This window comes from Scheffersomyces amazonensis (genome assembly GCF_036850825.1).
Source record: "Scheffersomyces amazonensis strain UFMG-HMD-26.3 chromosome Unknown RJT21scaffold_2, whole genome shotgun sequence".
Lineage (NCBI taxonomy): Eukaryota > Fungi > Ascomycota > Pichiomycetes > Serinales > Debaryomycetaceae > Scheffersomyces > Scheffersomyces amazonensis.
Window position 1 is genome coordinate 303,009 of NW_027042742.1, and position 13,671 is coordinate 316,679.

Consider the following 13,671-nt stretch of genomic DNA (forward strand, 5'->3'; position numbering starts at 1 on the left):
AAAGTCATTGTCACTAAATTAGTGGGGCCGCTTTTTTTCGGCTGCCAGTTCTCGCTAGCGGAATATCGCTGCGACATTCTTAACTATGTGATCTACTAAATAACACACCTTTCACTATTTAGTATTCACCACAACACAAGATGGGGTCGGTACAAGAGTTACTACGAAGTACAGTAGAGGACCTTCATCGGCTTAGTACGTTTTCCGAATTAGGAAATCAATTGGAATACGAAACACTCCTAAAACAGACCATAACTCATATAATAAAGTTAGTAGATTGGGATGATACCGCGTATCAGAAACTTAATATAACAATAAATCCTCATTTAGATGGTATAAATTCATTAGATATACTTTATTATGTTAAACGAGGAGAATCTCCTACCAAATCATCTATCCCCAGTAAAGAAATCTTAACATATTTTCAACAATATCAATATCTGAAACATAAATATCATGATACTATACTTAATCAACTAAGTAAATTATTACAAGAAACTCATACAAATGCTTCTAAATCAGTTTTACAATCATTTGCAACTTTCATAACATTTCTTATAAATTTTCATAAAGATTGTGAAACTCAAATCATTAAATTTCTTACTAAATGTTTTACATATGATCTTAAATTTCAAACTAAAATACGACATGATTTAAATACAAATTTACATCAACAAGATACTTTAAAAATTGTTGAAATACTTGATAAATTAATGGGTTCAGAGATTCATCAAGATAATAATGTAGAAATTAGTCATAACACTTCGGGATTGCCCCTAGTATTCCGAAGCTCTCATGAAGGATTTACAAGTTTATATAATATTTTACTTGAAATTGCTTGTATTAAACATGTTAGAATTGAAGATGCAAATAAATTTGCTGAAATGTTCTTGTATATGTTTAAGAGTCATTTCCAAATTCTGAGTTTAGAAATTGATACATTTGCTTATAAGGAAAAGAAATTTGATTCAATTTATGAATTATTATTAAGTATTTTACCTGATTACTTTCTGGATATTAATGCAAAAGTTATAAATGATTGGTCAATTTTTCCAGAAATGAAAAGGGAAAATGAAATAATAACTAGTCAAGGTGGAATTGGAATTGTTCCTTCATTAAATTTAATAGCTGATGATGTACTTGTTGAAACTAATTTACATAATACTAAACGCGATAGAAGTCAATTATTAAATCATTTTCGAAGAATTATCCCTCTTTTAAATGAATTTAATCTTCAATTCGATATAGATTTTGTTTCTATACTTTATCATTATTTAACTTTATTATATGAAAGTTTACCAACTTCAGGAGTAATTGCTGATTTTAATTATGTTGATCAATTAATAACTTTATTAAATATAATTATTGATTTTGAAAATGGTAAAGATGAAACTCAACTGACTAATTTTAAAACTACTGTATATAGACTTCATGATCTTCATAAATATTTATCAAAATCTTCAGTTGCTTCAATACCTTCAACTACTTTATTAATGAGGATTTCTGTAATTGAATATTATAAGAATATTCAAATTGAAAAGATTCTTTTAAATAATTGGAATTCAAGAACTGATATAATAAATCAATTAATTGAAATTCTGGATCAATGGAGTTTTAATAATCAAAATAGATATTTAAGAGTATTCTTAAAATTATGGTATACTCGTAAATGTCAATTACAAGATTTACATAAAGAAGCCATTAGATATGATACGATTATGATATCTGATAAACATTTTAATCATATAATTAATGCATATAAACATCATAAACACTTAATGAATAATGCAGATATACGATTTACAAAGTCTTACTTTACTATATGGCTGGATAAATCTATTAATTCTGAAGGTTTGGTAGTACGAGCCATTAATTTAAGAAGTATTAATTTACTTAAACTGGGCTTTTCCAAATGGAAACGAGCCTATCAATTTCAAACTAGTTTGAAATCTTTAGCCATTAAGAAAAGGTCTCAATGGGAATCTCATCAGAATTTCAACATCTTACAAGTAGTATTTGTACAATGGTATACTCGTATGACAAATAGTATACTGAATGGAAATGGAAATGGAAATGGAAATGTCGAAATTGATAGTAATAAATTAAAGACATTAACTCAGTTAGAGAGAAAGTATTTACTTAAGAAGCAATTCAATAAGTGGATGACGATGTATTGTCTTATGGTAGCTAAAAACTCGGTAAAAGTAAAGAATGATAAACTCTTACTTGAGTATATGTTTAGAAAACGATGGCTAACTAAAGCTGCCCAAGAATCTATGGCCCGCAAGAATCGCCATGAAAAGGATCAAATTATGAAACAACAACTTTTCATTATCTGGAAAGATTTAACCTTAAGAAGATCCCAAGCTGAAGCATTATTTAGAAAGAATAAATTAAACCATATATTCACATTATGGAAATTGAATACCATAGCTCAGGGGAATAATTCTCATATACTTCAACAATTTGTAGTAAAGCAATCCTTTAAATCCTGGAAACTTAAGTATAAACTTGCCCAAGTTACTTCACAGTCATGTAAGAGATTAGAAGAGATTCAATTTGTTAAATGGCATAATCATTTAGCGGATATAATAGAATTAACAACTTATGCTGAAGATCTTGAAGTAATCAATTTAAAGAAACGATATGCTCAAGTATGGTTGAATAGGTATAATTCCACTGTAGAAGTTAGTGCAAAGGCAGATCAATGGTTAAAACAACGAATATTTAATCGATGGAAATCTCGTTATATCCATTATAAAGATATGGATAAACTGATCAATAATAATTTCAATTTTAATTTTAATACTAATGATCTATTAGTCAAATCAGTATTAAGATTATGGAAAAGACGATTCGAATATAGTTTTGAACAGAATTCTGCTCATATTATTGATAATTTCCAAACAGAATATCGAGATAAAAATATAAAAGCTCGAGCATTTTCTATATGGAAATCACTGTATGATGATGTTCAATTACGTCAGAAACTGATTGAAGCCAGAGAGAGAGATTATTTCAATCATTATAAACAAAATAATTTACCAGGATATTTTGATAAATGGAGAAGACTTGGTATAAGATATGAAGATCTTTATGAACAAGGAATCTCATTTGAAGAGACAGTATTAAAGAAAAAGAGTATGGTAATTTGGTATGGACAATATATTAATAAAGGAATATATTTAAATGAAATTGCTGAAGAATTTCTTGATGATAATTCATTTAGACAAGTTCAAGATATTTTAAGTAATTGGGCTATGAGAGTTATGAAAGTTCGAAGAAATGAACAAAGTTGTGATTTATTTATTAAACGATGGGATTCTTCTCGGGCAAAACTTATATTTGAACTTTGGAAATGGAAAACTCAAACTAAGGATTCATCATTTGATGATTCAGAAATAAGTAATTCATCTCCCTTAGCTTCAAGATCTTCAAGAATTTCCAGTGATAAGAATATAAGTTATTTATTTACTCCATTGAAAAAGCAAGTACCTTCAAGAATTCCTTATTCAACTCCAGGAATGGGGATTAATCGAACAAGTCCTTCAAGACTTTTAGAAACTACTCAAAGACTTCGGAATGAAAAAATGGATGAAATTCGTAAACATTTCCGAGGTATTAAAAGTTCTTCAACTCCTAAGAAAGAAGTCATTGGAGCTAATGTATTTAATGAAGTTTCAATTACATATCCTCGACTTGAACCATTAACTTCTTCTAGTATATTACCTCCTAAGGCTCCTATTTTTGAAGCTCAAACAGGTAATTCAGATTCAAGAATAACTTTTGATAAGAGATCTATAGAAACAGCTAAAAAGTTTAGAAGAATTACTCCCATTAAATTCCCTACTAATGACGAAGTAGATATAGATACAGAGACTGAACCAGAGACTGAAAGAGAAGAACCAGCAACTGAATTTCTTGGATTTTCTCCTGTTCTGCAAGTGTTTCAAACTTAACATAATGAATAATGATAGGTAATAATTAATGTATTAGTTATGTAATATAAGATAGGATAATTTAATGTAATTTAATTTAATTTAATTTACTTTAATTTAGTTTAATTTAGTTTAGTTTATACAAGTACCAGTTAATTGTCATGAGAATGACTGACAATCTCTTCAATAATAGAATCAAATTGTTCATTGACATCCTCAATTACAGCATCTCCATCAACTTCTTCAATTTGATCGATTGCAGTATCATGATCCTCAATGGTAGATTCATGAGATATTTTCTTATAAACATATAAGAAATCCTTTTTGACTACCATAGATTGTAATAAATCAATAATACTATATTCACCAGTTAAGAATTTTAAGGGTAATTTAATTAAATTATCCTTTTCTACTACTGCCAATTCAACTAATGGACCAAGAGTTACTGTAGAAAACAATTGAGATGTATGAATTAATTCCCAAGCACCACTAGCAAATGAAACTTGAGAAACTGAATTTAAATCTTCTACAATAATTAAATCAAATTGATTCCAAATTTGATTTAATTCAGCTTCAGTTTCAGTTTTATCATATTTAACATGATTAGAATTTAATTCACCAAATCTAGTAATACCAGTCATACATGCTGGTACATCTAAATGAACCAATACATCTTTATCTTGATAATTAGATTGAATATAATTATTAGTAAATAATAATGCATCGGCACCAGGATAATTAAAACTTGAAAAAAATCCCATTAATAATGAAAGAATTAATGCAACACCAATATTTGCAATTGCAATAATAACTAAGAATTTACTTGAAAAACTTATAGACCATTTAGTAGCAATCGATGAAATACCATTAGCAGCTTGAAGAGTAAAAATTGGAATAACATAAGTTATAAATCTCCATTCTTTATGAGCTTGAAATGACAATACAACAATATATAATATTGAAGAAATAAAAAGAATTCGAAGAGAATTTCTAGCAGGATGAGTTATAATTTTTATATCTCCCTTTTTATCTTTATCATTATCATCATCGGATTTAATAATTGGTTTACCATCATCAGCTGGATCATTAATTAATCCTGGAAGTAAAAGTAAAAGAATAACTGGAGGTCTAAATAAATTCCAAATATATTTTGAAAAATATGCTGACCATGGTTCAACCCCCCATTCAACTGATTTATTTAATAGGACATTAAATTTAAATGATGATAATTCTGGAAGAATAATTTGTTGCCAAAAATATGAATCAACTGCTAATGAAAGAAATGATCCAATAATTGTTCCAGAAGCTAACATTGCTATATTAACAATTATATTTGATTGACCAAATATTAATGAAGATACTAAAGCAATTATAACAGCAAATAATCCAACTTCAATTCTAAAGACTACCGCGGTAAATGCTAACCATGTTAAACCAGAAACATCACCCCTCAAAAGTTTACTCACCGCAAAATTTACAATTGGTAAAGCAATAAAATTTGGAATAGTTCTTGATGCATAATATAAAATATGAAATTGACTTAATAATAATAATGAAAACCAAAATCCTAATGTCCCCTTAATTTTACTTTTCTTGTCTGAGAAAACAATTTTATTAGCGGTATTTCTTAAATGAATTAACAGATACGCATTAATTAATCCTAAAATTGCTCGAACTATTAATTGTAAATTAATTTCACTAGATTGTTCTAATAAATTATAACCAAATATTGAAGTTATAAAATTCAAACCTTTTGCTAAAACAGCAATTATTAAACTTCCAACAAAAGTTCTTGGTACAGCTCCTGGGAAATTAATATGATCATAATTATCTTCAATAACTTGTTGAGGAAATATTCCATAATTGATGATATCGTGAATGGCCTGCAAATTAAACGATTCTTCAACTTTAGTGAATGGAGATAAAACCAAATAAAATGAAATTAATCCAATTAAGGCTGCGTCTAGCACCCCGTTGAATTTGTACATTCTGTGTTCAATAGACTATATTTATTCTACTTATTCTTACAATATCTATTGATCTATTGAACTAAGGCCTGTCAAATATATTAGTGGAAAACTTAAATTAGTCTTCTACGATCTTTAGCTCGCTGTCGCTGTCGCTGGGGGGCCCTGGGAAAAAAATTCTTCGCGGGGAGCCAGTTCTCCCTGCGGACTTTTTCAGCAGTAGTCAGTAATTTAGGCACAGACAGAGTCAGAGTTAAACGGCCAATAAGAACCTCACAGACTGTTATCGTAGAATTATAGATTATGGATGACGATATTCCTGATTTAGTGGAAGAGTTACCAGGGAACTTAAATGAGTTACCTGTAACTAAGAAATCATCGACTGATCTACTTAAGACTCAGCAAGAGCAAGTATCAGATAACAGTAATGAAGATAATAATAATGATGAAGAACCACTAAATAGAAAAATTCCCGTATCTATTATAACCGGATATTTGGGATCAGGAAAATCTACATTACTCGATAGAATAGGGAAAACTTCTAATAAACGATTAGCAATTATATTGAATGAATTTGGAGATTCTTCAGTAATAGAGAAATCTGTTACTGTTAAAGATACTCAAAAGAATGAATCTATTGAAGAATGGTTAGATCTTGGTAATGGATGTTTATGTTGTACAGTTAAGGATAATGGAGTGGCAGCTATTGAACAATTAGTAGAAAAATCAAAAGATAGAATAGATTATATTTTATTAGAAACTACTGGTGTAGCAGATCCATCTCCAATTGCTAAAATGTTTTGGTTAGATGAAGGTTTAGCATCAAGTATTTATATTGATAGTGTAATAACAGTAGTTGATGCTGAAAATATCCTCACATGTCTTGATGATATTGGAGGACATTGGCATCGAGAACATCATCATTTAAAATCAGTTCAAGATACAAATAATGATACTAGTCAAGTAGAAATTGAAAATGAAGTTAAACAATTAGAAGAAGGTTTAACTACAGCCCATATTCAAATAGCTTTGGCCGATACAATATTAATTAATAAAATTGATAAATTAAATGATTCGAAAGAAAAACTTGAACAGATTGAAAATAGAATAAGAAGTATAAATCAAACAGCTCCACTTCATACTACAAGTTTTGGAGATATTCAATTAGATAAGATTCTTGATCTTCGAGCATTTGATTTAAGTTCTGAAAGATTAAGTCAATCAATTTATATTCAACAAGATACTAGTTTTCATGATCATCGAATTACCACCATTACATTGGATTTCCCCTTCTTCACTAAGGATGAACAATTTGATCAATTTGAATCATTTTTACAATATGTACTATGGGAAAATAAAATGAATTCCAAAGATGTTGAAATTCATCGTCTTAAAGGATTATTAATTAAGAAAACTCATGATAATGAAGCCATTGTAAAAGTAGTTCAAGCAGTTAGAGATACTTATGATATTGTTGAAGATGGTCAACTTTTAGATGAAGTTCATGATAATAAAGTGGTGTTTATAGGTAAAGATCTTCATTATGATGATATCTTAACTGAATTAAAACATTATATAAACTTTTAGGTAAATTGGCTTGTATATATTGGAGTAATAAATTGGCATGTATATATTGTAATAAAATGGTTATATACACACACACACATAGTAAATAATTACGCTTTGGTTCCTTTCATAATATAAAAGAACATTCTCTCTATCAGATGACTCTGAGATATACCACTAAATATCAAACTTATTATAAAACCATTCCGATTTTGTATTTAGCTCAGTATCCCATACTAAACCCTCTGTTGTGCTACAGTAGAAAAGAATTAGTATGGCAGATCGCGAGCGGAAATTTTCTCCATCGAAATTTTTTTTCAGTTAGTGAGCTTTAAGTACGTACTTAAGAACAAGGACAAGAACAAGAACCAAGTTAACTAACTCTGTGTGTAATGTCTGAGTCAGAGCCCAAATCTACCGGAGGTTCAGGAGCGACTGGAACTGGAAATTCCAGTTCTGGTTCTGGTTCTGCTGCTGAAGCCACTAAGAAAGTAGCTGAGAAGAAAGGTTGGTCTAATCCCGCATTAAGAATGATGGGTATTCCTAGAATTAGATTACCATCAAGAAATTGGCTTATATTTTTTAGTGTTGTATCAGTTATTGGTGGAGGAATAGGTTATGATAAATATGAGCAAAAACAAATACGAAAGAAATGGATTTCTGAAGTCGAACATCTTAGTAAAATTCCTTATGGTATAGAGTCTACCCCACGGAAGATTACAGTATTAATAGCTCCACCACCTAATAATTTTCTTGATGAATCACTTAAAATATTTAGAAGATATATTAAACCAGTATTAAATGCTAGTGCTATTGATTTCAAAGTAGTATCTGAAGGAAGACAAGGAGAAATCCGTCATGCAGTAGCTCAAAAGATTAGAGATTTAAGATTAGCTGAACTTGAAAAGAGTAAAGAATCTACAAATGATGATAATAGTACCAACAATAATAATAGTACTACTAGTACTAGTAGTAAATTACCATCACTTGCCAATGTTAGTGGTATATTTAATAAATCTACTTCCATTGAATTAGATGAATCAACCATTAATAGACATGATTTATATACAGCACAAGATGTGATAGGATTATATAAAGTTATAAACCCAGTTGAAGTTAAAAGTGATGATGCAAATGATCAAATTTTAGGTGGTGGTGTTATATGTGTAGGCCGTGGAGCATATAAGGAATATATTACTGGAGTTCATGAAGGTTTATTAGGACCTTTAGAAAAACCACAATCATTAATTGAAGAAGAAGAAAAAATTAAAGCAGACAAGGAAAAATTAAAGCAAGAAGCTGAAGCCAAGGGTGAAACTTATCGTAGTGATGAAGATGATGATGAAGATGATTCTAATCGTTTACCTGTAACTAAAGCATTCATAAAACCATCAGAATATACCGATGCTCAATGGGCTCCTGAATTTTCTCATCTTGATCGTGTAACTAATGAAGATGGAACTCCTGCTATATTTGAACAACCAGTTTATGTATTTCCAGTTCCTAAATTAACTGGTTTCCTTAAAACTCCTCAAAAGATTTATCGATACTTCACCACGAGATATTTGGCTGATGATTATGGATCAAGAACTGTGGCCATAGTAAATGATAAAATTAGAGATTGGAAGTTTAAGGATACCATGATGGCCAAAGAAGAAGAACTCGATTGGCCTAAGAAATGGGTTGAAACTGGTAAGGAAAAGAATTCCGAATGGGTTCAAGAACTTGAAGTTGATGAAAGAGTTGTTAGTAAACTCAGAGTTTATGATCCAGAATTGTAATACGGTTTGCATTTGCATATGTACATAGATTAAATTAATATATAAACGTTTTTATTTTTATTTTTATTTTTATTTTTATTCTTATTTTCTTTTCCAAAGAGTATAATTATATACAAAGTCCCCCTCTTTGATATCATCTTCCAATATTATTTCATCTCCAACAAACAGTTGTAATTCTTGTTTTGATTGTTTAATCCAAGATGTATTTTCATCATATAATGGGAATTTTAAATAAGTATCAACAGGAATCTCCTTATCAGTTTCTATCTCAGTAAGCAACAAATGAGATGTTCTTGGATCATCAATGAGTGTATTATATATCTCAGCACCGCCAATAACAAAGATTCTTTCAATCGATCGGTTATGATCGGACTTTGAAAGATATTTTAAGGATTCATCAAGAGAATTAGCATGAATAATATTTTCTTCAATGACTTCACAAGTTGGGAAACCACGTGAAAGTACTACATTAATTCTATCAGGTAATGGACGGAATTTCTTCGGTATAGATTCCCAAGTCTTTCTCCCCATTATAACGGCATTAATTTGACTTGTAGGATTCGAAACTTTACATGTCACATCTTTAAAGTATTTAATCTCCTTACGTAATCTCCAAGGCATTTTACCTTGATATCCTATGCCCAAATTAGGTTTTAATGCAGCCACTACTAGGGATATACTTGGTTTACTTAATTCAGTCATTATCATTGATATTTAGTATTTAAGTGTTATTAAGTAATGTAGTCATTGTCTATATATATATTAATTATAGTATAGTACATTGGGTGTAATGGGGGGGTTGTATACAGTCCCCAAGACGCGATAGAGTTAGATTGACCACAGACACGAAAGAAATGGGTTGCAGGTAGTGTCTAGCGGAAAACATAAACATTGCAAAAAATGAGAATACAAGGAAAAAATTAGACAAACATTTGATATACATTTAAGTCACATTACTCACTAAGAATAGTAGGAATTAGAATAATAAGAATAATAAGAATAATAGAAAGAATAGTAATAATATAATAATAATAATAATAAAACAGTCAATAGATAATAGTAAAAAGGGTAAAAATGAAATCATCTTTAAATCCATCTCAAGATAGGTTTAAAATATAAAATCATTCATTTATCCCATTATTGATAAACATAAAAAGGGTAAAGAAAAATACTAATAAAACAACGATAAAATTAATGAAAAGGACACAGAAGAAGAAACAAATTAATATTTGTAAATTTCTTATCATATCATTTCTTCTCCTTTTTTTTCTCAATTTCAATTTCAACTAATGTACAATAGAAACTTCAATTTTCCATTTCAAATTTTTTGAAAAGGAAATTTTTTGGATTCCATTTTTTAACCAACTTATTTGGTAGATTTCTTTGGAGCAGCCTTCTTTGGAGCAGCTTTCTTAGTAGTTGTAGCTTTCTTAGTTACTTTCTTTGGAGCAGCTTTAACGGCTTTCTTAACAGTAGTTTTCTTAGTAACTTTCTTTGCAGCAGCAACCTTCTTGGCAGCTGGTTTCTTAGCAACTGGTTTCTTGGTAACTTTGGCAACCTTAGCAACCTTGGCAACCTTAGGAACTGGCTTTTCCTTTTTGGCAACTTTAACTGGACCAGATGGACCTTTTGGTTGTAAGAAATCACCAGTTTCAACACCCTTTCTTAAAGCAGTGTTAAATAAAGAATCAAAATTACCAGCTTTAATATTGTAGTTGGATTGAACATACTTCTTAATAGCTTGACGACTAAATTATATTATAAAGTTAGTAAATGTTCATATATAAATAATATATGAATCATCATAATTGTTCAATTATAAAATCGGGCGGGCGAACGAAATAAAAAAACAAAAACTGATGACCATGATAGGTCCAAATTATACATACGAAGAACCAGTTCTTTCCTTTAAAGCAATGATGGCAGAATTGATCATATCTATAGATGTGAATAGTTAGTATCATATTTGATTGTTTTAACTATTGATTTAGATGAATTGAATGTATTTAAACTAAATGAAAGGAACTCAACAATTCCCCTCCTCCCTTAATTTTAAACAACATTAATTTATCTCATGATTAAAGAAACATACCTTTATAAGTGAGTTTGGCTGGGCCGGCGGCAGCAGCAGGTTTAGCGATTTTAGTCTTTGGAGCCATTGTAGATACAGTTATTGATTGTTTGATACGAGTTAGTTAAAGAGAAGTAAGAGTAAGAGAAAGAAGTTGTTATAAAAACAAAAACAGGGAAATATAAACAACCCAGTTTTTTCTGGTGCTGAAGTGCGAAAAAAAGCTCACTACAATTTCAAAACATACACATTTTATTTTGATGATCAATGATGAGTGCTAAAGTTCTTGAGAATATTTAAGATGAAGAATTATGAGCACTTTAAGTTATATATTTATAATAATTATTTACATATGGTTAATTGAATTTTCACTATATATTTTAGTTAATAATTAGCACTGTAATTGATACTAATTATACTATTAATAAACTCAAAGAAAAAGTTATTGTAAAAAAATTATCAAATTTAGTTAACGTATTTTATTTATAGTATATACAGAGAATGAATCTATAAGTCAAACAAATTATTGTTTTATTGAGTTGACTTCTTAAATAGTAACTATGATTTAATCGTATAGATAAGCTGCTGCAAAATTAGAACAATACAAACGGACGTATTTGTGCGGTAGTGTGTGGGGAGATAATTGAATTTTCAGTAAAAATTATCGGACATCCTTATTCGGCAATGAGCTACAACTTTTTTTTTTATGCTACATGCCTAATCATTTTATATTAGATGCAAATGTATATACAAGTTATAAATGTTTGCTTGAAAATTTTTTGAGTCCGTTAATTATGGACACACCTCTTCTTCACTCCATTGTTGAGATGAATCCTTTTCGTAAATATATCTCTTATCATGATCTAATTCAACATAATCTACATAATCAATAAATAATGCAATTACAGCAAAATTCTTAAATCCATCAATTTCTTTCTTACCATCAACACCTCGACTAATTCTATCAAGAAGTTTTATATTATCTTCATCTAATGGTTTTAATGGGGTAGGTTTTCTAAATGATTTCTTTAATGATTTCAGTAATTCATTCCATTGCCTTTCTCTTTCTGTCGCCCATTCTTCCTTTGATGGTGGATAATATTGAATATGAGAAATATCATTTAATGTACTATATGATAAATCATGACTTGAATCATTAATTTTCAGTAACAATGCTGGTGATAATAAACTTGATTGAATAGGATTTAATTGATAATTATGAGTATTATGAGTATTGGTTGTTGGAGTTGATACCAATGAATTAGAAATATCTAAATCTGTAATATTCTTAGATTGAATACTTTCTAAATCATCATAATCTGAATCATTATATTCTCTTTCTCGTCTGACATATTTCTTTTGATCCTTTTCTAATAATGTTTTTGGTTGTATACTAGATAAATCAATAATTGGCTGATATACATCATCAATAAATCTAGCTCGACCTCTGAATCTAAACTGCTTTTTAATATTGGCAAAATAAAATACACATTCAAATTTATCATTATGTTGAAGTTCTTGATATTTACTCATTCTTTTATCGGTAGTACAAGTAATAATGCTATTTGATTTATCATTAAAGAGAAATCCTCGATATACTAATGTTCTATTTCGAGGATAACCAGTATGTCCATCAATGGTGGAGAGTTGGAATGCTGTGAATGGTGGAGAGTTATTAGTAGCTGCTAACTCTGCAATAACTGATTGACTAAATACTGGAACCCATGGTGCCATATAATGAAACTGTAACATCCCTTATAAGTATATAATCTCTATGTCCTTTTTAATGTCCACGCTATTCTTTGATTTCGTAATTATACTTAGTAAGTAATTTTCTTGCCTTATGATTTAAGCTTTATGAATAAATTTAGTCACTCAACTCAAGTTATTCTATGAGTTGAAGATCTTAAAAATGAGTGAGACCCTTAATAATGGTAAGTACAAAGTATCCTTAATTTTCTTATGGATATTAACGGAATGAGATCTAAATTGATTCGTCCTTTACTGAGGCTCTCGGTATTACTGATACTTTTTTTCCTTCCCAATTTCTATCTCTTCGGTTTACGAAATTATTTGGGTGGTAAGATGTAGTACACTAAAGGTGAAACTCGGATTAATTATTTAAATATAATTAAATTAAATATATATAATATGGAAAAATTTTCTACTATATATGTGTATGTATAAATCAATAATTAAAGTCGGTCGTAAAACTCAAACTTTGGTTCCTTAAAAAGTATGTAAACAAAAATATTCCTATTACCTTTACTTTACGACGCCTGTACTATTAATTACTCCTTCAGTCAGATTTAAAAAAGTTACAAACCAGGATCAATAGCTCATTATTA

General features: G+C 29.3%; 7 protein-coding genes across 7 annotated transcripts; 3 read left to right on the forward strand and 4 right to left on the reverse strand. All coding sequences in view use genetic code 12, as the record gives it.

Moving 5' to 3' along the window:
- Positions 1–108: 108 nt before the first annotated feature.
- SFI1 (Sfi1p) lies at positions 109–4,025 on the forward strand. The gene has a single exon (XM_064883126.1). The coding sequence runs from the start codon at positions 141–143 to the stop codon at positions 3,957–3,959; it is 3,819 nt and encodes a 1,272-aa protein (XP_064739094.1). The 5' UTR covers positions 109–140; the 3' UTR covers positions 3,960–4,025.
- ECM39 (dolichyl-P-Man:Man(7)GlcNAc(2)-PP-dolichol alpha-1,6-mannosyltransferase) lies at positions 3,973–6,104 on the reverse strand. The gene has a single exon (XM_064881005.1). The coding sequence runs from the start codon at positions 5,924–5,926 to the stop codon at positions 4,091–4,093; it is 1,836 nt and encodes a 611-aa protein (XP_064739095.1). The 5' UTR covers positions 5,927–6,104; the 3' UTR covers positions 3,973–4,090.
- RJT21DRAFT_118361 (uncharacterized protein) lies at positions 6,105–7,586 on the forward strand. The gene has a single exon (XM_064881006.1). It carries the CDS (start codon positions 6,209–6,211, stop codon positions 7,490–7,492), a length of 1,284 nt encoding a protein of 427 aa, XP_064739096.1. The 5' UTR covers positions 6,105–6,208; the 3' UTR covers positions 7,493–7,586.
- Positions 7,587–7,780: 194 nt separating this feature from the next.
- Positions 7,781–9,391, forward strand: TIM54 (Tim54p). Its single transcript, XM_064881007.1, has one exon. The coding sequence runs from the start codon at positions 7,864–7,866 to the stop codon at positions 9,250–9,252; it is 1,389 nt and encodes a 462-aa protein (XP_064739097.1). The 5' UTR covers positions 7,781–7,863; the 3' UTR covers positions 9,253–9,391.
- Positions 9,301–10,024, reverse strand: DFR1 (dihydrofolate reductase). The gene has a single exon (XM_064881008.1). It carries the CDS (start codon positions 9,958–9,960, stop codon positions 9,334–9,336), a length of 627 nt encoding a protein of 208 aa, XP_064739098.1. The 5' UTR covers positions 9,961–10,024; the 3' UTR covers positions 9,301–9,333.
- Positions 10,025–10,199: 175 nt separating this feature from the next.
- Positions 10,200–11,707, reverse strand: HHO1 (histone). Its single transcript, XM_064881009.1, has 3 exons — positions 11,345–11,707; positions 11,142–11,190; positions 10,200–11,000 (listed from the first exon to the last, which is right to left on the reverse strand). Exons 1-3 carry the CDS (start codon positions 11,409–11,411, stop codon positions 10,619–10,621), a joined length of 498 nt encoding a protein of 165 aa, XP_064739099.1. The 5' UTR covers positions 11,412–11,707; the 3' UTR covers positions 10,200–10,618.
- Positions 11,708–12,115: 408 nt separating this feature from the next.
- Positions 12,116–13,057, reverse strand: RJT21DRAFT_112317 (uncharacterized protein; the record flags this gene model as incomplete). Its single annotated transcript, XM_064880072.1, has 1 exon — positions 12,116–13,057. One exon carries the CDS (start codon positions 13,055–13,057, stop codon positions 12,116–12,118), a length of 942 nt encoding a protein of 313 aa, XP_064739100.1.
- Positions 13,058–13,671: the final 614 nt, after the last annotated feature.